Source organism: Rhinolophus sinicus, chromosome 3 (assembly GCF_057876585.1).
Source record: "Rhinolophus sinicus isolate RSI-liver-muscle chromosome 3, RSI-T2T, whole genome shotgun sequence".
NCBI lineage: Eukaryota > Metazoa > Chordata > Mammalia > Chiroptera > Rhinolophidae > Rhinolophus > Rhinolophus sinicus.
In genome coordinates this window covers 5,361,841-5,387,629 of record NC_142503.1, presented here as the reverse complement: position 1 = coordinate 5,387,629, position 25,789 = coordinate 5,361,841, and the positions used below count along the sequence as shown (strand labels likewise).

Sequence of the window (25,789 nt, the reverse complement as noted above, 5' to 3'; positions counted from 1 at the left end):
AGGCCATCCCACTTGGCGACATTGTGCAGTGTCTGGAGACACCAGGACTCGGGTCTGTCAGACAAATCCCTTCCTCCTTGGCTCTCTGTCCGCCTGACCATGCAGCCAGCAGACCCGCTCTGAGGCTCAGCTTGTGCGGAAGAACAAACCCTTAGTGGGACAGCCACGTGGAAGATTTGGGGTCCTGAGGCTGGGACTCAGGGACACAGGTGGGGGTCAGAGGTCACATTGGAGCAGGGAGGCTGAGGGTGAACCCTGGGCAGCCAAAGAAGAGAGGGACCAAAGTGCAGTAAAATAAAGAGTCCACATTGAAAGTTCTTGCAGACACCTTGCCATCTTTGTCCTCAGAGTGTCCTGGGCCTCTGGTCTGTGGCCCCCCTTGCCTCTGCAGGGACCAGGCAGCCAACTCAGGTGAGGTCATGGGTAGATGCATCTCCATTGGGCTGGGGCCTCAGGCCCAGGGCCATAAGGCTCAGGCAGTGGGTCCTGGGTGGTGCGTGGCTACAGGCACCTGGTCTGTAAAGTGGCAGGAAAAGGACAAGCCAAGCCAGACCATGCATGTGACACTCAGGGATGGTCAGGTCAGAGCTGAGGAGCCGGACACATGAGGGGCACCCCACGGGCTTCCTAGCTGTCCTGAGAGGTACCCCTGGACGGTGCCATTCAGGAATGAGAAGCGTCCAGGCTCCTACGATACCCACCAGCCCCAAGTGCAGGAGGAAGAAAGGGGGCATCTCAGTCCCGGGGCAGGGCGACCACCAGCCTCCTCCCCCATTGAGTGCTGTCCTCTGCCCTCCCCTCTGTCCTCTCCGGTGCTTTCTTCTCTGTTTTTCCCCCTGGGGAACAAGAAGAAACCGTGAAGGAGAAAGCTTTTCTCCCAATGTCACAATGTCTCAAATCCTGGCAGAAGCGTCAGGGGAAAGGAGGCCCCTCCCCATATATGCCACACACACACATCCGAACAATTCAGAGACTAGAATAGAGTTGGGTTTATGTTCATCCGGGAGCTTTAAAAACACAGTTTGTAAGTATGAGTTTTACCCTTGTTTTATTTTTATTTTCCAATAGTCATCTAAGTATTCGACGGAAATATCCTTAAGTGCCTTGCACCAGTAGGTCTCCCCACCTTTGCTGAGGGGCTCTGGTGCCTGTTGGGGCTTTGATTGTACCAGTGGCAGGTCACAGGTCGTCTTGCCCTTCAGTTTCTACCTGTGCAGAGCCTCGCAGCTGCAGGTGACAGATGAGCGCCTCCCCTGGCCTTTCCTGCAGACCCTGTACATGTAGACACCATTCACGCGCACGTGGACTCCTAGTTCCCCAAAAGTCTGGGAGACCTTTTCAAAGTCCCTCTGGGCATCTCATTCCAGTGCTTCCTTTTGGATCTTTGGGTGGCTTCTTGTGTCTCCCAATTGGAACACCTCAGGTGGCTGCAATGTTAAAAAACTATTACTGATTGTTTTAGAAAAAAAACAAAACAAAACAACGACATCCCAGGGAGAAGGCTGTTCTTACCGACTGAACGACTGACCTCTCCGTCAGGGGAAGTCAAGATTGGGGTGTCCAGGGAACTGACAGACAGGTCAAATAACAACAGTTTTCTGGGGTGGGGTTTCGGGGAACTCCTACCCTCTTCTCGACTGCTGTTCTAGAAAGCACATGCTACTGTGCTTTCTAGGCTGAGTTCCCAAGGCTATCGTGACATTAAAGAGGGCGACAGGTAGGTGGCCAGTTAAATCATTACACGTCTCACTTGTTACCAATATTTATCTATTTTCTACCATAAATGATCCTCGAGTTTTTAAAAGATTTTGGTGAATTTACCTAGTTTTGAATATGTTGGTTTTGACCATTTTGCCAGTGTTCTTGTTGCTTTTATGGAGGAACAGGTTTGGGAAAGTCATTACCAAAAGTGGCTCTTAATAGCTGACTTTGGTTTTTTTAAATTAGCTAGTTGACTCTTTAAAAGCAGGTGCATTAAACTGCTTTAATTCCACTTTCCTTACAGATCTGCAGCCCAAGATGAATACAGAAGACTCACTTGATGTCCGATTGCACATAACGTTCACCTTTTGACCAGCGGCAATTGAAACGTCTGTGGCCCTCATTTGCAGGGGTGCTGTCAGCTTTGCAAAACCTTGAAAATTTGAAAACACATACGGCTTTAATATTCTTCTTCACTTTCCTCTGTCAAATTAAAATTCTCCGCAACCACTGTCCCAATGTCCATTTTCTTTTCTCCTTATCTGTGCAAAAAAGTGTCTCAAAAAATATTGTGAAATCTCTGAATTCTGCAGAAAGGAAGGTGCCTTGTAATATTTTTATAAAATGTACAGAAAGCAGAAGTAGCCTTTAGATCTACAGAGGCACAGTTGCATTCTCATAAGGGAAATTTTAAAACAACATGAGCCATTATTCGTTTTCAGGTCAGCAATTCGAAAAATACTGAGTAGATATGACTTTCTGTTCCACAAAATATGCACTGCTTAGAAAGGTTTAAATATGTTTTTGATCAAAATTATAGTTACTATTTTATTTTTCTAACATGTAATTGATGACACTTCTTGGTGAGTAAAACTCTTCCTGAAATAAATTATTGCAGGGCTATCAAATAGTTAACACTAAAGTCAAGTCAGAAAAATTTAGTTAATTTCAGATTTGCATCTACATTTTAAAACTTGGTTTTTATCCCACTCCATCCACTGCATCAGCCCAAAGAATGTCAGTGTGTGTGTGTGTGTGTGTGTGTGTGTGTGTGTGTGTGTGTGTCCCTGTCATCTAGATAAATGCACAGGATTTCAGTTTTCCTGCCCAAATTTACAGAAAAGGGTGCAGCTCTTTCTAAGCTGAAGTGCGGCTCATTCATCTTCCTGGGAACTCATTGTCTTCTATCTTTGCCAGGAAGTTCAAAAGACTTGCCTGCAAGGCTTTGAAAAACAAAACATTAAATGTGCTGGTGTTTGTTATTTCAACTTTGTCTACAGCCCAGGCTAGAACGCCTGGCATGTTCTCCATGAGCAGTGGGTCTTAACCATAGTGAGGGACAGTCCAAAAACAGGACCTCAGGAGGCAACCTTCCCAAAAAAGTGATATGAGCGTGAGGTGTCTTGCTATTGACTGCTTGTTTGCTTCTTTTTAAATGTACTTTGATAGAAGAGATGAACTGGGGGGAAGAGATGCCAGACGAGCCTGAAGAACAGAGGGCATGAGGGGAGCAAGTGCTGCGCCAGTGGGAGCGAGTTTTTGAAAGTGAATCTGATTTCCACGCAGTCCGACGTTTACTAGCCAGGCAGCTACACACACCGGACTCATCCTGCCTTTTCAAATTGTACTTTGCTTACTAAGTCTCCAAGATGAAGCTGGTTAAGAGGCAGGACACACCGTTTTCCACCCCGCACAGGCATCCTGGAAGCTAGGGTGCCTGGAACAGTGGAAGAGTTTCGAAGGTCAGTGCAGGTCACCTGTTCTTAATGCGGTACCTTTACTGGGTTGGCAAATAGTAGCCTCGGCACATTTTCCAGCAGAGAAGTCATGCTGGTAACATCACTCACGGGGAAACTTGTCATGTCACATCATATCAATTGTTTGCTGGGCTGCCTGTCACGTAAGATGGCCCAGCTGTGCTATGTTTTGACGCTTAACGTGGAACAAAATGCCAGGGTGGTGTCTTTGTTATTCCAACTGAAGGAAATGGATTCAAATTCATGCAGGACTTTTTGCTATTTTTGCCACAGGCACCTTACCTTAGAACCACTGTCTACTCTGCAGGATTTATACAGCGGACACTTAGCTCTGAATATGAAAATGATAGTCCACGCTTTGACAGCACTGGTAGGTTTCAGAGCAGTGAATACTTGGTAAAGTAAAAGAGAATGTCCTGGAAAGAAGTCTCAGATTGCCAGGATGGGGTGGGAGGTCTGCTACAAGGAAGCTGGTCAGCTGGAGAGAAAGGACTGCGCTCAGGGTCACCACATCGGCCTTCGCCCAAGTTACAAAGCTCCTGCTTTCTCCCTGGGTCCTGGTCCCCTCCCGTAACTTTGCCATGTACAGAATTAAGCTGCACACTCAGACGCAGTCTCCCCTGCCTGGGCACCCGTCTGCCCCTGAGACCTTCCTCATGTCCATCCTGCCCCTGGCCAGCTGGGTCTTTGTGCTGAATCACAGCCATCTCTGCCCGTGGGAGTGACAAATCTGCCGCTAAGAACAAAGCTCACTAAGACAATGGGGGCGGGGGGCAGCTCTGTGAAAAGGTCTGGGGGTGGGGGGGTGGGGCAGCACAGCTAAGAAGGGGGAAATACTGATGCTAAAGACAGAAGGTTCTCCAGGGCACAGGTTGCCTTCCATGTTTGGAAGAACAGTAATTCAGCTCCACAAGAAAAAGAAAAAAACATCCAGGAAAACTGATTGAAACACAAGGAAAATCGTTGGTACTTATGACAGATTTTTTTTTTTTTTTTTTTTTAAGTCTGGGTGGAATAGAAGAAAGAACTTTCTAGAAGGAAAGAAGATGCAATGACAATTGAGATCCTCCCGAGATGACTTTGTGAAGCCCAGGTCCCTACACTACAGATGGAGGCAGGTCTGGTCCTTCAACTCCCAGGAAATAGCCTGTTGTGCGCAGGCCTGGTCCAAATTATAATAATCCAAGTGTAATTTGTATGCAGCTTCTTAAAAAGTACTGGCGCCCCCTGCTCTGTATGCAGCAAGGGACGATGAACAAAAGGCGGGCTTATGTGTCCGTGAGCCATCACACCTGAGAGTTCCTGTGAGAACCTGCCTTTGTCCTACCCCGTCCCCGGGCATGGGCTGCCTTGTGCCGGAGGGGACTGCGAAGCTCCTGCTAGCCAGACACCTGCAGTGGTGTTTGCAGCTCTCAGGATGTTCCCAGGTCTCTGCTGCAGACATCCTCAAAGGAAAAACAAAACAACAACAACAAAAACAAAACAGGAATGACCTTCATGGGTCCCAGGCTTCCTTCAGGAATCTAAACTCTGGGTTAGTCAATATGTCATTTACCATAATATTCTATTTAGTGAAACAAAATCTTTGCCAGTTCTTTGTCTTAACACAGAAAACTTTACTTTCAAAAGATGCTTAACATTCAGACAAAATGTGCTCTCCAATATTTCCCCAACTCCAACTACCCTACCATAAAAGGACACCTTGAAATCCAAAGGGATGCTTGCTGATGTGTCTTCCCGCCACAGGGCAAGTTATTTCTAGCCAAGCTCTTACATACCAGACGCTTAAAATTTTAAAACTCTGACTTTTATGACTAAAACCTGCATGCGCCCTGACGGAAGCCCAGGTACAGAAATGTGCGCTATCACATAAACACCTGCATTATTGTTTAGCCTATTTTGGTTCTGCGTCTGCTTAACAAAAAATTCTGCAGGTGTCTGGTCCCTGAGACAAATATCCTGGCTAGAAGGAGGACTTGGCCAAGTTCATAGAAATATTCACAAGAGAGAGTGATTTTCAAAAAGAACACATCCCAACGTTATGGAATGCTACTGGTTTCCTCCGCAGGCAACAGGACATTCTATTGTGCAGAGTTTGTATTTATGGGATTGTTAAAACATATATGGGCATTTAAACATTGTGCTTAGGTCCAATTTATGGCCCAAACAAGAAAACACATCCTACAATGTGGCTGATATTTGAAGCTCTTCGAACCTTGACTTCAGTACAGGCCAGCTGCACAGGATTTTGGACACAGGAGCTTATAAGATTTAAATAATGATAATCCATGGGTTCTTTTGCAGAAAAAAAAAAAAGGTTCAAAGTCTTATAGTTAGAGAATCTAGTTGGTTTGTAAAAAGGCAAGTGTTTCTCCAACCAGAAGTTTGACAATTTATTGCAGGCTGAGCCATGAGGCAGAGCTAGCTCACCACATGTCCCCTGGGCTGGCATGCCTAAGAAATGGGCTTATCACAAACCTAAATTTGAAATTATTTTTGTTATTGTTTTAACCAAGTTGGAATTTTAGATGCTATCAACTGATTTCCTATGAACCATGAGTACCTTCCCCCTGTGCTCTGGCCGTCTAATCAGTGGATTCAATTAATCCAGGACTTCAGTGAAAATTTCTTCTACTGTGTTTCTGAATCATTTTTCTGTGCCTTGGGGGAACATATTTTTTCAAGCAGGCTTCCTTATACCTTTTCTCTAAGTCTCTTCTCTTTGATTCACTTGAACTCTGGTTTTTGGTTGTTTTCCTGTTTGCATTCACTGTGCTTGTCTCAGGACATTCTCTGGCTGAGGGCCCCAGAGTGTGGCATTTTCTTTGCCTCCTGTCCCCATCCCTGCTCAATGCCAGCCGGCTCATTTGTGAGCACTGTGTGGGTCCAACGTCTCTGCAAAGCACCCCTGACTGTACCCCTTTCTTGAACCACGCCAGCTGCCTTTAGCCTGTGTGCTTTTGCTCAAGTCCTACTATGCATAGCCCCTGCCTCCTGGCAAATAGCAGGCCACCTATGTGCACACAGATGGTCCCCACCCAGGGCCACGGTCCCAGAAGGCCAGTCTTCTAGCCGCTCACCTCAGGCTTCTGTGGTCAAGTCAACCACACAATTCTTAAAGGCCACCTTTCTAATATTGACTTAGACACATTTTCAAAATCAAAAACACCTGCACACTCACTCAAGTTCAAAGCCAAACTTCCTTCCCTGCTCCCAACAGGAATCTCAGTCACTGCACAGGATGGCCAGGGGCACCTGGATCGCAGGTTTGACCACAAAGACCACAAGCTTAGCCTGGGTCCCGTGGCTGTTCTTCAATGGAGGATTTTTTTGTAATGGTCATAATAAAATGAGATGAGCTATGTTTGTGAGATAGCCGTGGTATACACCTATAGACAGGACACAGAACACTCACTGTACATGGGGCTAAATCTGAGAGGCCATCAGAAACCAACTCCATCGCGAACTTGTAATTCTCCCTCATAAGTAGTAGAATTCCAATTCGAAGCTGTGTTTTAATCAGTAGTTTTTTTCTGGGCACCAAACAGCTACAGCGTTAAGGTCTTCTTAGAAAGTTTCCCCCTAGAAAGAAGTCAAGCAAAGGAAAACTAAATACCTATGGCAAATTTACTTTTGACAATTCAATTTCATTTCATCTTTCTGAAAATGTTGAGGGAGAAACACACATGGAATCTCCTTCAGTTTCAGGACCATGCACCACTCATCTTTTTGTGCCCAGCACCTGGCACAATGCCCAAGTCATATGGCACATTCAACAGAAATGCTTTAGTGCAAAGAGCATTTCCTGATGACTACCGTGTTTCCCCAAAAATAAGACCTAGCCGGATAATCAGCTTCAATGCGTCTTTTGGAGCAAAAATTAATATGAGACCTGGTATTATATCATATCATATTATATTATATTATATTGTATTATATTATATTATACCCGTTCTTATATTATAGTAAAATAAGACCAGGTCTTATATTAAGTTTTGCTCCAAAAGACGCATTAGAGCTAATTGCCTGGCTAGGTCTTATTTTCAGGGAAACACGGTAGTCAGACTGAGCATTTTTAATATACCTTTTGGATATTTGCATGTCTTCTCTGAGGAAATGTTTATGCAAATCCTTAGCCCATGTTTAAAATCACGTTATTAGATTTTTTTTTTTTTTTTACTACTGAGTTACAGGAGTTCCTTATATATTTTGGAGACTGACCTCATATAAGGTTTTTGGTTAGCAAATATTTTCTCCCATTCTCTAAATTCCCTTTTCACTCTGTTATTGTTTCCTTTGCTGCATAGAGCTTTTCAGTTTGACATAGTTTCCCATAGTTTTTGCCTGTGCTTTTGGTGTCATATCCATGAAATCACAACTAAGACCAGCGTCATGAAGTTTCTCCCCTATGTTTTCTTCTAGGAAACTAGGAAATTTACAGTTTCAGGTCTTGAACAATGAGATTTTACCTCACTGCTGTCAGGAATGGCTAGTACAAAAAACAAACAAACAAACAAACAAAAACGAAGAAGAAGAAGAAGAAGAAGAAGAAGAAGAAGAAGAAGAAGAAGAAGAAGAAGAAGAAGAAGAAGAAGAAGAAGAAGAGACAAGTGCTAGCAACGACGAGGAGAAACTGGAATGCTTGTACACTGTGAGTGGGGATGTCACATTCTGAGATACCGAGGGTTAGGACTTCAATACATGCATTTGGGGTGAGGGTAGAGACCCAATCATCCCATAATATCTAGTAACATAATAATTTCTAAAATTCTCAGTACAATTTATTTTCTTTGTATCATTGGTTATATAGATATCCGAAAAATAAATCCACTCATTTGAGTATGACTGAAATAGAAATCAACACCTCAGTAAATTACTATGATTTTTTTCCCCACACAGAATTACAATCTACTGTGATGGGGTATACACATTTCTTACTCATTTTCATAGGATAACAGCAAGTGTTTACGGATAGAACCTGTTTTTGAAATTTTCATGAAACTGGTTTTTCAAGGCATGTTGTCTTTTCATCAGTATTTATAAGCACAGTATCGTATTCGTTATTTATACCTTTTTAGTTCAGGCAAGGGGTAGGCAAGAGTAGCATGCCCTACCAGCGGCACTCCCTAAAAGCACCACAAATACACAGCAGTGTTTCCAGAACATGGAGTGTATACGGATGGGGCACATCAGGGAACTACTCCATATAATTATATACATTTATTGTTTGAAGTAGTTGATTTATCACCTGTATTTTACGTTACACAGATGATTACATTTATTTTGTTCATTTCTTCTGGGTTTATATTTTTTTAAAAGATTGAAAAGATATATGTCACTGAAAAGATGTCTGCAGTTCTCTATATATTTCCATGTATAGTTAAACACGAAAAGAACAATCCTTAAAGCTAAGAAGAAAATACAGTACAGTTTTTTATTAAAAATGTAGGTATTGACCAGTAACTATCATAAGTACTAATTAACATATTAATAAAGCAAATAAAGTCAGAAAGAAACAGATTATGTGAAGTAATTGAACTTTGGTAAAGTGAGTGGGGTGGATGGAAACCCAAGGAAGAAATGGAGAAATGGACACAGTGGAATAAAGAGCTTCTCCAACTCTGTCTCTCTCTATCTCTCTCTGGGATCCGAGATTATCCTTTAAGCATGGGAAGAAGTATATTAGGTTTAAGTGGAAAATTGTACTTGGGAGGACAAATGAAATATGTGTAGACATAGATAAGGGCAAAGCAGGAACAATAAGGCAAAACAAATTTCCCAGAGACAAAATACAGCAAGTCGAAATTAGTTTTATGTAATTTTTCAAACCTCCTTTGATATAAATAGAAAATTAGGGCTCAGAAGCAACAGTGGAAATCCAAGTTCATGTATGATTTTTAATTACTAAATGCATTTAGAAGCACTGTTACTTATTTCATTAGGAAAAGAATACATAAGTAAGTTGGAAGTGGCTGTCTTGCTTCCTCTGAGTTTTGTTTCACTCCAATCACCCAATGACTGTTTCTTTAAAATAAAGATTAAACAATGTAAAGCAAAAGAAAGTTTCTCGATGAATAACGAAGGAATGAATTCATTGTGAGTAAGTGCAGCCTTTTACTTAAAGCTAACCCTTTAGAGTCACTGTCGCTTCTCCTCAGGTCCCAGGAGGCATGATGCTGGAACTCCATGTGCACAAGCCAGCCTGTCATGGTCCAGCCCTGATGCCTCACCTGGCTCCCCTGAAGATGTTAGACATCAGCTAATTACGGGTTAGTGACAGCAGTAGGACGACAAACCTCACCCCAGGCTGGTGAGAGCTGTTTTGACGTGAAGTCAGAAGTCCTGCGTCCCCTCAGACAGGCTCATAACTTCATTTCCTCTTCTGAAACTTGGGATAATAGTAAGATCTGCTTTTCATCTGTGCCTGGAGTCAAGTGAGACAAGACATGTAGGAAAAAGTGTGCGATGCTCTATCAGGGTTCTGCAGAGAAACAGACCCAACAGGGTATACTTAGAGCAATGGAAGGGGAGATTGAAGAAATGGGGTCACAGAGCCAGGGAGGCCAGGAAGTCCCACCATCGGCTGTCTGCAAGCTGGAGAACTAGGAACGCAGGTGGTGCTTCACCCAAGTTCAGAGGCCTGAGAACTAGTGAAAGACTTAGTGTGAGTCCCAACCGGAGCCCAGAGGACTGACAATCAAGGGCCCCATGTGTAAGGCCTGGTCAGAGCATGAAGGCTGAAGAAGGAAGAGCACTGATGTCTGAGGGCAGGAGAAGATGGATGTCCAGCTGAACAGGGAGGGTGAATCATCCGCCTTTCTGTTCTAGTCGGGGTCTGAGCACAGTAGATGGTGCCCACCCACACTGGTGAGGACCATCTCTTCACCCAGTCTACTGAGCCAATCACTAATCTCTTCCGGAAACACCCTCACAAACACACCCAGAAATAACTAGCCATCTGGGCATCCTTGAACCTGTCAAGTTGACACATGCAATTAACGGTTACAGATGCAAGCCCTTATACAAATATATTGCTCATCTGAAAATGGCAGCCGTCTTCTGTCATGCAACACAACCTGTAGGGGCATCAGTGCAGCCCACCTCAGCACTGCCGTCCTGTCTGTGTGCAACAGCGGGCAGCTTTCTTAATGCGTCTTAACTTGAAACGAGAGAGATTCTCCAAGGAGGGAATGATCCCTTCCACCCTCTGGTTTCAACCCCACCCCACCCCCACCCCGCCTGCCAGCAGCATTTACTGTTCCCTAACTATCCAAAAATCAACTTTATGCGTTCTGGTTCTGGGAGCAAACCTGAAGAACAATAAGAAGAAAATGATACTTTTAAACAAGAGCAGGGCTAACGATGCACTACGGCATCGTTAAATATATTTTTTCTAAACATTAAACACTTTGCAGGTAATTAGTCGCCGTGAAAATGTGAAAAATGTCAACACACGCCACATGATACTAAAAAGAGACTGCATACACACATAAAAATCATGATTTCTGGTACGCAGCACTAATTTAAGGAAACATGAGAATGCATGCATAATTACCGACCTAGAAATTCCTTTTCCTCAAAGTCCCTAAACCATAATAATGTGATTTATTTTTCATTTTTCTTGCTGCCTAAACACCTTTAAAAATTTAATCTCTGTAGGTTTTTCAGAAGATGGATTGCTTGGGCAGTGGATTTGGACCAAGAAAATGAGCCCCTCACTTTTCCTGGCTATATTTCATTTCCACCTGGATTGCCACTGACACTTGCCCCTTTCAATAACCATTGAAAATTAATTACTGAGTCCCCAAAATCACAGGTCTGAGTTTCCAGCCGGCTTACAGTAATTCGTTAAAGGGATGCCAGTGTCCCTTGAACACCCACCATACCCAGGGGAAAGTGATTTCTTTTTCATCCTCCTCCCACATCACCCTTCAAATGTTACCTTCAGGAATTAATCCAAACTCTAGCTCAGAGCCGGTTGCCAAAATGCCAAAACTGACAATCCTGCTCGGCTCCATAGTCAGTGGTTTGGGAATTAAAAGGAAATAATGCAATATAAAAACAAATTTGGGAGGGAGTTCAAGTTTGGGTCTACTTCTCTAGTTAGCATTCAATTTCCTTCTTTCAGATCCTCATAGCACATGCTTTCGAATCTCACTGTGCTCTGACCTGAGCCCTTTGTTGTTTCTGATTTCTTTTCCAACCACAGCTTACCACAGTGTGCCACCCTGGTGGGAGTTAGGGGAGTGTGGGGTACCTGAAATCGTGTTTTCCACGGAGAGGGGCTCATCATGTGCCTGATGAAGCCAAGTGTTGGAAGAGCAGTGGGTCAGATGGGGAGATGGACCTGTCAGAACTGGGAGAGACACCTGCCTCACAAGGAGAGTGGAACTTTGGGTCCATCTTCACGAGCCCACGCTGACCTTACCCAAGGTTCGTACTCACCATCCTCTATCGCATATGCCGAAGCGGACACAGTAGGTATGTCAAATGAGGAAGCTGTCCACCAGCCATCATCCAACAGACATTTTGCCATAATTAGGTGAATCATTGACAGGAAAACTGGTGCCTTATTTGTTGTTTGTTCGATGGTTCTCAAAAAGTACAGTCCTGGCAACCATGAATATTAAAATAAAATGACTCCAAATGTAATACATGCCTGTACCACAGTCATGACGGAGCCCCGAAGAGGACACCTGCCAGCTGTGCTGAGCAAGGAGTCAAAGCTAGAAACGCAGATGCTGGCAGGTCCTTGCGTCCCCCAGCTTTGAAGCCTACAAATACAGTTCATCTTTCTGCATCAAAGAGAGAATGCAGGCCCCCTCCACCTCCAAGAACTGGCCATTTGGTCAAAGCATTAGTGTGAAGGGGCTGATGGTGAAGGTATTGTCACATAGAAGGAGTTAGAGCTTTTCATTTAATGTTCCGTTTTCAAACCCATTTGACACATTATATTCTTGTCTCAGTTTATTTTCTCCAGAGTCAGATGCTTATTGGAATTTGGGGTTCAATTGGAATCATGGGTCAGCACCTATGAAAGGAATGGGAAGGTGGCAGGACTGGGCAGAGGGAAGAGCTGAACCACCTGGCAGATCAACAAAACCTTTGTCACCCTACAGAGGAACTCTGAAACGGACGGGACTCATCAGGCCAAAACAGTGGGGCCATGACACAGCTGCCCTGTTCAGTTTCCAGTGCAGCTCAGAAGGGTGGACATACACAAGGTCACAGCATCTGAGCCATATCCTGCAGCATCTGACTCCAGGTCCCGCGCTACCCACACACCTTGAAGCTGGGCTGCGAGTCCTTCCTTGAAGGGGGATGTAGGAAGTTGTATTAGTCAGGGGTAAAAATCATTAATCTGGACACACACACACACACACACACACACACACACCACCCAGGAGCCCATTGCCAACATGTATTGGTCAAGATATATATCTTCTACTGGTTCTGTTTCTCTGGAGAAGATACAGATGATACAGACACAGATGTAGGTACAGCAGATATATCTGTATAACTGTATCTCTTTATTTTATCCATATATTTATATATGCACAAGCACATATAGGCTGGGAAGTTCCAAATCTGGACTTTGGACTGGCAGGCTGGAGGCCCAGGAGAACCCATGGTGCAGATGAAGTCTGGAGATGCCACTCTCTTTGGGTCTATTCTGGCTTTCCACTGATTGGGTGAGGCCACTCGCATTATAAAGGGCATTCTGCTTTACGGCAAGTTCACCAAATGACAATCTCATCCAGACACCCTGCAAGTTGACACACAGAATTAACCATCACAATGACATGGCTCTATGTTGAGCCCCTTCTCCCCAGACTCTCCTTCTAAATGCCCACATCTCACCCTCCTCTTACCCTCGGGCCTCACAGAGTGCACAGTCATGCTCACTCAGTTCTTTTCGCTACAGAAATACACCACTCTTCTTCAAATGCGGGGTAGATGGTGATTGGCTCCTACGGGGCCACACTTGAATATTCCCTTTGGGGTCTCTTGCCCACACTCCAGCTGGCTTATTGAAACAGTGTTTGGAAACACCTGCACTACCCTGACAGGTCTGATAAAGATAATACTTGCCATTGTCATGCAATTCATGTGGGATAAAATAGAAAAGGCTATAAGCAAAACGAAGAACTTCCCTTGATGAGTGGAGCAAAAGCCCAAGTCAAATATCCCAGTCAATAAGCATATGAAAAGACACTCAGCAGAACTGATTTTTGGCAAAATACAATTTAAAACTACAATGAGGGGCAGCCGGATGGCTCAGTTGGTGAGACTGTGAGCTCTCAACAACAAGGTTGCCGGTTCAATTCCCGTATGGGATGGCGGGCTGCGCCCCCTGCAACTAAAAATTGTAAACAGCAACTGGACTTGGAGCTGAGCTGCGCCCTCCACAATTAGATTGAAGGACAACGACTTGGAGCTGATGGGCCCTGGAGAAACACACTGTTCCCCAATATTCCCCAATTAAATAAAAAGAAATACCACTCTATACCCCACTGAATAGCTACAATTAGGACTGATCACTCCAAGTGTTGGTGGGTGTGAGGACAGCTGGGACTCTCATGCATGGCTGCTGGGAATGCACAATGACACAGACAGTTTGGAATAACAGTTTGGAAGCTTCTTACAAAGTTAAACGTATTCTTTCCATAGGATTAGGGGACCCAAACATCCTACTCCTCCATGTTTACCCAGGGGAAATGAAAATAGGTAGCCACAATGAGCCCTGTATGTGCGTATTCATGTCTTTACTGGAGTCAAAACCCAGACACAACTCTAATGTCCACCAACTAGTAAGTACATTAAAAACACTGCCATATATTCATACAATACCATAGTACTCAGCAATAAAAAAGAACACCTACTACAGACACACATAACAACATGGATGAAGCTCACAATCCCTATGTTAACACTTGGAGAATATTCCACAAAACGACTTGCATTTACTAACAATACCCCAAACTGAAAACAGCCCTAATAGCCATCAATAGGAGAATTGATGAACACATTGTAATATATCAAGTCAATAAATTACTACTGAACAATTGAAAAAACAAAACAAAAAACTTCTGATATGCAAAATAGCAGACAAATTTCATAGAAAAAGGATGAGTAAAAATGCCAGACACAAAAAATGTCCACATTATATGGTTTTTGCCACATAGAGCTCATCTAAATGAAAAGAAAGAAAGAGAGAAAGAAAGAAAGAAAGAAAGAAAGAAAGAAAGAAAGAAAGAAAGAAAGAAAGAAAGAAAGAAAGAAAGAAAGAAAGAAAGAAAGAAAGAAAGGCAGTTGCCTCTGGGTCAAGGTCAAGACTGACTGGGAAGGAACAGAAGGGAAGTTTCTGAGAAGACAGGATGTTTTCTATCAGGGTAGGAATGTGCTTACATGTCTGCATCCACTTATCAAACTGCCGTTCAGACGTGTGCATTTCAATGTATAAAGTTTTCACCTCAACAAAAGTAGTATAAAAAATAACAATCAAATTGTGAGAGTTGGAAGACGAAAAAACAATACTGCTGCTGTTTAAGGATGAAAGCTCAGTGAGACCTGTAGTAGCATGTGTGAAGCCATTGAAACTATGTATGTGGTACTTGAGAATCTTCTCATATACTCACCCTCCATATTACCTACAACGGAGTGAACCCAACACGTTCTGACTTTTCTGCCTCTGTCTCTACTCATTTGCCCCATCTGCCTGTTGAAATCCACCTCAACATCAAGGCCTGTCTCAAATATCACCTCTCCCAGAAGACTTAGGGGCTTCTCATCCCTGTGAGTTCTAAAGCAAGTATTGTTACCCCTTCTCCAGCATGTCTCACTTTGCCTTTGGAGAAGCTATTTGGACCCATGTTTCTCCTCCTTCGCTCTGAGTCTGCACGTTCTCTGGAATCAGCGAGTGTCTTTTGTCTGCATCCCTCACAGTGCCTACCCGGGCCTCACACTGCTGATAACTGACAAACATTTCCTGAATGAGCCAAATACATGGATTACTCAGGTCTGCCCTTTGCCTTGACTATTTATTCATCACAAAATATGTCTGTTGGCGTGATGATCTTTGCAGGGTAACTTTGCATCTACTTTATCTGTTCATTCCGGTCCCTGAGTCTAGAGACCGATTCCTGTTCAAACACGTGATTCTCCTCCATGGTGTCTCTCATCTATTACTTCCCCTCTCTCTGTCACCTCTCAGACCAGCTTGCCTGCTGAAATTATCAACAGATTAATATTCTGATCAGGGACTTGTCCTTGGAAAGAGACTGCCAGCTGGGTGTACAAATCACAAATAAATGAATTTCCCACATTACATCTAAGAGCAGAATGTGGCTCTGGATGGTTGCCCAAAGGAGGATACCAGTGCATCTCATTTGCCACCTCACAAAATTCCATGCTTATTCCCTTGGATCTCAAGAAACACAAAGTGTACATTTCAACACTTGGGTATTTCTGTCCCCCAAAAACAGTTACAAATAGTCTGTCTTATAAAACACAGGAGCACATAATCCAAATCATGATGTATGTGAGTCAGGATTGTGAAATTTTTCACAAACTTGTATCTGAGGCTTACTAGGAGTCTAGGACGCACATGCTCACGTTTTCTCTTTGATGCCATCCTTGAAGGTGGGATCCAACCTCAGGGAGGTCAACGTTAGGTCACTTCCACATCTCACTGCACGTCTCACTGCACGTCACACTGCACAGGCCCAGAAAAGCTTCAGCCAGTGCTGCAGTGTCTCCTCTCAAGACACAGCTCACAGAAACACAAGCAGAAGCCAGCCAGCCATGAGCACCATCAAGACTTGGGCCGATTATTTTACCAAAATGCCAAATGTGTGAGCTTCAGTGTGTCCATGACACAAACAAGGCACATTGGCACAACAGCTAACAAAACGGCCATGACCTACTATTCCTAAATTCAGGGGGAAAATCACTTAATTACATACATAATGGGATTAAGAATTTCAGGTGAAGGGGGAATGTAAATTGGAACTCACAAACCAATCTTTTTTTTTTTTTTTTTCATCTTGCTAGAAATGAAATAAGTCTGCTTTTCACTGACAAAAACTGAGATTTTACTGTTGTTTTGAATTAAAACATTATCAGTAAAATTCATCAGGTTCCTCAAAGGGAAGAGGAAATTTGTCTGCTACCCTTTCAATCTCTCGGTAAATGCAGCATTTTCCTTTGGCCACCAACAGGACAAAGATGAACAATAATCTCTCTTCAGAGAAACACTTCACCAGGGCAATGTTTTACAACCAGAAGTCTGAGGTCTTTGATTTCAGTTTGCAAAGACTCAAACTGGGGGCCGAGTTGTGAAACTTGCAGTTTGTAACATACGTGCCAGACCCCATTTCTGTGCCCTGTGGAGGTACCACACTCTTAACTCTTAGAGACTGAATACACAGCAGACAACATCCAGACCATATGTCAAGATAAAACCCTGAGCCTTGATCTGCAGCAACCAGCCCAGGAAACCAACCCATTATCTCCGTAACCAGTCCAGGAAACCAATCCTTTATCTCCATAACCTGCCCAGGAAGCCTGCCTACTCTCTAACTCAGACGTGTGGGGAGTCAGACCACTATCTCTAGTGACAATGCAGGAAGCTAAGCAATAACCTCTGTAACAATCGGTCCCAAAGGGACAGGACTTGATTAATAACTGACAGCTTCCCTGACTTTTGTCCCCACTTCCATCTTAGGACCAATCAGAGGAAACCAATTGTGCTCCCCTAAACAACCACATGGGACCCCCCCTTCTAGTTAGCCCTCTCCATCCTCCCCAAGCCAACAGTCTCCGGTCAGGGCCCCCCTGAGCCTGCCTTGTCCCCCACATAGGACATTTCTGCCAAATAGTGATGGTGCCCGACTCCCTGGCTGCAGCAGGCTCTGAACAGCCAGTCTTTGCTGCTCTCATTAGGGTGTCTTTATTTCCACAGCTCGGTTCTCGGCTGCCCAGAGCTCCCTGATTCATTCCGGAGAACCGACTTAACTCCAGTCATTTTTGTAACCTATGAACACCCCACCCCCATATCTGGCCTATTTAAGCCACCTGTGCTCATGTCCATCTTCTCAGGACTTGAACGAGAACCAAATATAGTGTCTCATTTATGACAAATAGGAGGTAACTGTCCCCTTAGAGAAATTGCGAAGACTCACTGCCAGGAACCAAAGAATCAAAGAGCTGGCCATGGACTGACCCCAGAGCGGATGTGCTGAGGGAGGATGTGAGAGAAGAGGCACCCCCAGGTCAGGCCCTCACCCATACTTGTCACTTTCTGCACACGACCTAAACAGAGCCTAGATCTATATAAGGTGCATTGTTGACTCCTCCACGTATCAACTCATTTTTTACATTTTTTACTTTGTCTCACCACTGAAGAAGCACAGTGCTCTAAAGATTTAATTAAATTCATTCAAGTAATACAGTTATTAAAAAACATATGAGAAAATAATCAACTCAAAATTTAAGGAATAAAACAGTTTTGCTTATAAATACAGAAAACATTAAAATATGGATCACATTAGTGACAGTGGAGAAAAAGGGAAACGCACTTTTATTTGTTATAAAAACTTGAACGTAATTGGGCATGTTCCAGGGGCCTAAATTTTTTTTCACATTTTTGGAGCCAGTAATTTTGTTCTGAAAGTAAATCTTTCTGAGAATCTATTTTTGAAAAATTTAGATTTATACACAAAGATGATAGAAGGGCAATTTGTAACAAGGATGTGAAAATGCATGCGCTTAGTGAAAACTATTTTACAGAGGTATTTATGTACCACACAGAGACACATTCTTTGACTGACAACAATACTAGCCACACTGGATTGCATATAAACTCATTGACTCCTCGCGATAACCCAGCAAGATAGGTATACCATCCCTGTTTTATGCACTCATGGAAGTTAGATAACTCATTCAACTTAGGCACTAACATATGTTCACTAATATTGTCTACATTCACTTATATTGATCTATTTTAGACTGTGCTTTAAAATAAAATTTAACACTAATAAATTAGAATCTCTTAAAAATACTTCCCTTAATTGTAGTTGTAATGAATTCAGACTGGTTTAGCTAGCAACAATTCCATAGTTATTTAATTTCATAATCAACACTACTTTTCTTCCTAACAAGATTTCTTGAGGACTCATATAAATAAAAGAAATCCCCCAAGTAAGTATTCACCCCTACATTATTTTAGTCAACGAGCAGTCGTATTATTTGGTGACTGCTCTGATATTTATTTCCATTTACCAAACAACCATATTGTATATTTTTCATCAGGTTAAGTTCTTTTGTTTGACTAAGATACAAATTCCTCTTTCTTTTCATTTTTTTTTTTAATATCTTATGTGGATCTCATTTAACTTAGTGATTTATAAAATAATTGACACAAAGCAAAGCAAAAGTCTCCAAAATGTTGATATATTTTATATATATGTATATAAGTAGACATATATTTGTATATGTGTATATATATATACACATATATATACGCTTTTCATTAGTAGTCACAAAAATAATTTCAAAGAGTTAAATGCTGCGACCTTTATAAGTGGTTTTGTAGTTATTGCAAAGGAGCATGAAATAATCAAATAATGATGCTGGTGAACAGTGAGACCTGGAGGTGTCATGGCCCCCACGTTTCTGCAAAATGTGGAAAAAAGGATATTAGGAAGCTTGAAAAGTCATATTCAGGGCTGGGAACAAACAAACAATGATGAGCTCCGCGTGTCTCTGATGGCAACAGGTGACAAATTGCTATTGTGCTTGAATCGTAGATTGAAAAAAGTGAGAATAAACGATGATTCCAACCTCATTGCCTGAGTGAGCCATAGATGCCATCAGGGACCAGCCGGGATTTCACCAACCCAGTCCCTGTGCTGGGGGCAGATGGTGCTGCAGCGGAATCACGTACGGGGCAGCAGCGTCACCAGGCTCAGTAGGTCTGGCCGGGCAGCCTCCTCACTCCCAGTAGGGAAGTGTGTGTAGTGCAGCCTTAGACTCTCTCAGATTTTGTGCAAAAGTAGGCTTGGTGCTTAGAAAACTAATGATACCGCTGATTTGATACTATCTGGTTAATGTCAAACACTATTTGCTTTTTAAAAAGGACAGCTTTAATTACAGACATAAGACTATTCATCGAACCACAACTTACTTTTTTTTCAGCATTTTCAAAATTGATTTTTTTTCTACTATTGGTCTCTAGGAAACTAAACATCACGTTCTCAAGTTTCAGTATGTGATATGTTATGGGTTACCCCAAATAAATATCAAGGGATATTTAAAAACAACACTCAGTTTAAATAAATACACACACACACACACACACAAACTCACACCTATTTCTATAATCATAAAAAAGTCACTTTAATTACTCTGGGCCTCATATTACTCTTTTCTAATGGAAAGAACGGAACAAGATAATATCTAAGTTCTTATTTGAAGTTTTTCAGATCTGGCTCTGTGAAAGAAAGAAGAAGTGAAAGGGTAGGAAGGGGTCAAGAAAGGAAAAAAGAAAAAAGAACAAAAAAGGAAGGAAGGAAGGAAGGAAGGAAGGAAGGAAGGAAGGAAGGAAGGAAGGAAGGAAGGAAGGGATATTAGTTTAATACCTGGTAGTTACAGAATATCTTTAATTATTAAGTTTTAATTAGCTCAATGAAAGAGATAGTAGCACCACAACCTTCCTAATATTTTCAGAGCTCTTAATTGAAAGCATTTGACTAAAATGAGGTGAAAAATGCTGGCTCTCTCCCACTTGTAATATTCCTCAAGGAAACCTTATGGTTAGATTAGACGACCCCGGAACAGATGTTAATATTAAATAGTGAGAACATTCGTAGAAAGACTGCTTCACTGTGATCTACTTGTCATAGCACCATTGTAAGGTTTAAAAAAAAAAGAACCATATAATAATTTTAAAGCAAAACTCCTAATAGTGACAGAATCTCCTAAGCCTTACACGGTTTGACCTCTCCTCAAATTCTCGTTCCAATTAAACATGCTGCTAGTTGCAACTAAATAAAACAAGACATGCTTTAGCCTTTAACATATTTTAAATGCAGACACTCCAGATTTACCAGGTACTTTCCTAAGATTGAACACATCATCCATCTGACAGAAAGAGATGTTAAGTCTGAAGCTGCTGTGCAAGACCCAAGAGCGATTACCAACAAGAAACAGAGACTAGACAGCAAAGTGCACAGAAGATTTCTCTCTTTGAGGACCTACAGGAGAATTCAAAGTAGCAGATGTAGAAGCAATGATTTATGAGTCTCCTTTAATCTGCTGGCCTACAGAAATTGTTCCTTATTCATTCATTCATTCATTCATTCATTCATTTATTTATTTGTTTGTTTATTTATTATTTTTGGCCCTGCTGACATCCATTCTTCCTTTGTCTGGTAATAACACCTAAATTATTTCTGTGATGCGTATTTACTGCTTTTGCTAGCCTAACCTTAATCTTGACTTTGGTAATAACACCTCGGTTTTCCGATGAGGAACACGCGCTCCTTAGAATGAACGACTACCCCCACTCTTCACTGGACGGAGGAGGTTCCCAAGATGCCAGGCTTTAAAACTAGGTAATTACCAGTCAGATTGGGAAGAACTGGTAACCTCATCCCTCACATCATGCACAGTGAGAATATCTATCAAACTGCCCTCCCCAACTCCACCCCCAACCCCATCTCGGGAGGTAGCATGCGACCCCAGCCAGGCCAATCAGAATCTCTCATTCCTGGAAACTGAATCTTGATTGGGAGATAGAATCAATAATAAAGAAAGATATTTGAAACTCTGCACCCTGAAGGGATTGCCTATTGGTTCTCACTTCCCAGGACGCCGACAGCCTCTGGTTCTTGTTCTAAGGACTGATCATTTAGCCACCCTGACTCACTTCCACTATTTTCCTCTTTTCTTGAATTCACCAGAGTGGGAGTATGTCACTTGTCGCCAGCCAACTCTAACTGGTGCAGAGGATGGCTGTGGGACTGACGGAGGCAAGGTTAAGTGGCGGGAGCAAAAGTTCCTTTTCACCCCATGCTTATCCTAAGGACAGAACGGGAAAGCCTGCTAAGGGACCGCACAGCACTTTATGGCATCATTTTCTGCTGTGTCTTGGGACACACACCAGGTGCCTATGGTGGCTGAACTTTAAAGGACTTGGTAGCAAAATGTTAACATGGAGGAAGTAAATTAGTAAAGGAGGAAAATACAGCTTTGCTGTGAGAGGACCTTTCCCCTAGGATTCTGGGGTGATGACCATTGAGACCACAATATTTCATGTTGGAAAATCTCAACTCCCCACTCTTAAATGAAAATTGGTGCCAACAGAGGCACAGGGACAGGACACATATAACCCAGCGACATTCCCAGCTCCAGCTGCCTTCTCTTCCCCTTTCCAGGGTGACCAAGGCCAGACACCAAGGTTGGTGACGGTTTGCGCATAAACCTCTCCTAGTGGGGGATGGTCATTTCCTCTCAGTCCCCTTAAGCTTCTGGAGAGATTTTTGGTGTGGTTTCAATGACAAGGCTCAGACAGAAATCACTTCGCAAACTATGTAAATCAACTATAAAACACATCAAGATAACTCACTGATAAACTATGTGGATGACAGCAAAGTCAAAGGATTTTAGAACCGTCAAGAGTCAGTGTACGTGAGAACGTCTGCACGGCCACACGCATCAGGCAAAGTCATGAATTTCATTAGCATAAGCGTCTAAAAGATGCATGGATGCATTGCAAGTTCGTGGATTGTGGACGCACCCTGGACTGAGTGAAAATGGGAAGCATCCCTCAGCCATGTTGTAGGAATGCCATGGCTAGTGGGCCTTGTGTTATCGTGGCTGCTGTTTTCTTTGGGTACAAAAATGGCTCTGTTTGTTTGCAGACAGAATGGGAGAAAAGTCTGTCCAAGTCTCTGGGTCACCCTGTCATTGGAGACGGTCGCTCTTTCAGTCCTTACACTTTGCTCTTCCAGAAAACACAATCAAATCACAACCATCATCTTACAAAATATGAATAATAGCTAAGGACTACCCACTACGCTGTGCACACTGAGTTTCCAACAGGAAATTTAGGGCCAATTCCCAGTCTGGTGAGTCCAGGAAAGGGGCCATGATGGTACCTTACAAAACTCCCAGAATAGGCAGAGGACCTGGATTCACTCTCAGCTGTGCCACTGGATGAGGCAGAGCGTTCCTTCTTTCTCTTAGGGCTTCATATGCTCACCTATAAAGTAAGAATTGCAATGCCTGTTGAATATAGACATAGTACAATTAAACACTCGGATAATCATCCAAATGGTTGTGTTTCTATGCAAATGTAGAAACTGATGCTCAGAGGAATTAAAGGATTTGCAGGCGGCCCTGGGACTGGGACGAGGCCGCCTGGGCCCTGCGCTACCTGAGCCACAGTCAGGGCTGTCCCCTCCCCCTGCTGTGACCATAATGGAAGAGCAGAGAGGCTGCTGCTCTGCAGAGCTGAGGCCCTGAGCCCACGTGCTCACTGCCATTGGACAGTTCAGTCAACGGGGCCAGCGACGTGTTAAGGAGGCTGCAACCTGATCAAACCCCATGTGACTCTAAAATAAAGTGTGTGCAGCTCTATGCTGAGAGCTGCTCTGTGCTGGGTGAGGGAGGAAAATCGAAAGTATTTGCAGTGAAGGGCAGGTTTTAACCCCATCTGAACGTCTGCGGTTGGCTCCTGTTTACTCCTGCAGGTTTGATCTATGTTCCAGAGCTTTACTTGCTTTCAAATGGCTACAGTAAATTTATTGAAATGTTTGAACTAAAAATGTCTTTGAAGAAGAACATTTATGTGTAAAAAAAAGAGACTTAGTTACACACTGTAGAAGCTCAGTAAGCTATTGCAAGACCTTAAAGATCAAAATTCTCAACATGCAGCAGAGCAGAAATCATTCTTTTGGGCTGACTCCCCTGCAAAGCTCCCTGTCCTGGGGGTGCTTCCTGTCCTGGGGGTGACACTACAGGAGTGACTGGGGTCTGGTGATCTGCCTGGGTGGACAAGTGACCCAGGCTCAAACCAAGCTCTGGTCACAGTGATTGAGAATAGGGGTGACCATAGGTGGATTTACCCTAGAGCCTGTTCCACAGAAGAAAGGTAGAGCACTATGTCTGTCCGTCAGGGATCATACATGCTCCCCAGACCCAGGCAGCTTGCACGGGTCAGCACCAGAAGAACGCTGCACAAGGAGACCCCTCAGGGCGAGGACGGACCAGAGACCAAGAGGAGAGATGGTGGCGTGGTGGTGGCATCCACTTTGCTAAGGGGCTGTACTGCAGACTTTATCTGCATTATATCATTTAGTCATATTTAAATGTCACGATCCTACTGTTTAGGTGCTACAGGCAGAATTCTACGCCGCCTCCAACGTTCCCGCTCCATCGTGCACATGGCATGTATTATCCTCTCCTTTTGACTGAGTGCAGAACAGGCAAGGATGGTGAGAAATCACGTCCATTGTCTGGCAAAGGTGAAGACATTCTGCACATGGAATTATGGTCCTGAATCAGCTGACTTGGAGTTAATCGAAAGGGAGATGATTGGGTGGGCCTGGCCTGATCGGCTGAACCCTTCAAACGCGGGTCTGAAGTCAGAGGCAAGAATCAGCAGTGGACTCTATGTACCCTGGTCGCCTTAAAGGAGGAAAGTCCCATTTTATGAAAAGTGCCACGTGGCAGGGCAGGGGCTGGGAGCAGCCTGTAGGAGACAGGGCCTCGGTGCTACAACCACAAGGCACAGAACTCTGCCATCAACCACACGAGCCTGGAAGAGGCCCCTGGGCCTCAGGTGAGATGCCAACCCTGACTGATACCGTGAGTGTGTTCTGGCGAACAGCGGAACCAGCCTGGCTCCTGCATGACCCATGGAAATGGTTAGATAAGAAGTGTGCTGTGTTAAGTTCCTAAGTGTTTGGCAATTTGCTACACAGTAAAAGAAAACCAACACAGCTGGAATTATCAGCTCCATTTTGTAAATGACAAAATTGATGCTCAGAGTTTAAGTAAGTTTCCCAAAGTCAAATGGCTCTGAAAAAAAAGATTTAGAACAAAAACAGGAAGATGGATCAAAGCAATACGGCAAGAAAACATTTCAAAAAAATGCAATGCAGTGTTTTCTGTAATGAATTCGAAAATCTCCAGGAAATAAATTTTATAAGGAAATATTTGCTGTCTATTATCCATCTATCCCTCTATCTATTATCTATCTATCTATCTATCTATCTATCTATCTATCTATCTATCTATCATCTATCTACCCATCTGTCATCCCTTGATCTCCATATATGCATGTCCATTTGTACACATATATACTCAATTGTGTCAAGATCTACAAGGCTACTATTTAGTAGCCATGGAAGGAATTAAAAATATTATCAAAGACCTTTTGGTTTGGGTTTCTACAAAGCTTTTAAGAAACAAATAATTATTAATTTAATTCAACTATTCCTCTGTAGGGAGGATGAATAAAAATTTATAAAATAATTTTATGAAGCTAGCAGGTACAATCTGATCCCCAAACCTGAAAGAGAAGTTCCAAAAGGTAAAGTGACAGATCATTCCCAATTATGCATAAAGCTTTCAAATTTGAAAATAACATATTAGCAAATCCAATTTAAGAGTAAAATAAATGAATTAAGACACTATACTTAAGTCAAAATTGTGTTTGTGTATTAAGAAGTCCAGCTCAGTTTTTGAAGTTTGACTGCTGACAACTGAGATTTGCCTTCCCTGTAACCCACACCTAGGCAAGCTGGTGAGACAGCCTGGGTGCTGCTTCTTTTGTGCCAGCCGGTGGGATGTTCACATCATGCAAACCCGTGCCCAGGATAAGGAAACCTCTCCCTGATCCCACACTCTAACCACGGTAGGAGCCCCAGGACTGTCCCCTTTCCTTGGCCTCTCAAGTCATTTCAGCTTATTTGGTAAGCCTGCCCTTTTGTCCTCATAAAAGCCTCAATTATGTAAGCAACACACATTCTCATAACCTCGTGTGTGTGTGTGTGTGTGTGTGTGTGTGTGTGTGTGTGTGTATGACCATCACTCTCGACATCCAAACCAAATTGTGGGTGTGGGTCATCCTGGCTGTGTTAAGTGGTTGAGGCATTTCAATATTGGGAACTCTACTGATGTAATTCTTTTAAGTAATAGTTTCTTTCCAATCATTCCTTATGAGGACATTTGTACAAAAAAAAGTGTTAACATCCAATTTATGGGCCGATGGCATTACTGTTTTACTACAACAACAGTTGCTTATACTTTTGTGAAATCACTCA

General features: G+C 43.1%; 1 protein-coding gene across 1 annotated transcript in view; it reads right to left on the bottom strand.

The window, feature by feature from the left end:
* Nucleotides 1-1,031: 1,031 nt before the first annotated feature.
* Nucleotides 1,032-25,789, bottom strand: part of LOC141570735 (uncharacterized) — a 109,261-nt gene continuing 84,503 nt past the window's right edge. Inside the window, exons 3-4 of the mRNA XM_088796409.1 lie at nucleotides 6,874-7,040; nucleotides 1,032-2,134 (exon numbers count right to left, since the gene is read on the bottom strand). Of these exons, the coding sequence (XP_088652535.1) occupies nucleotides 7,007-7,040 (34 nt within the window). The 3' untranslated portion in view covers nucleotides 1,032-2,134; nucleotides 6,874-7,006. The remainder of the gene's footprint in view (nucleotides 2,135-6,873; nucleotides 7,041-25,789) is intronic.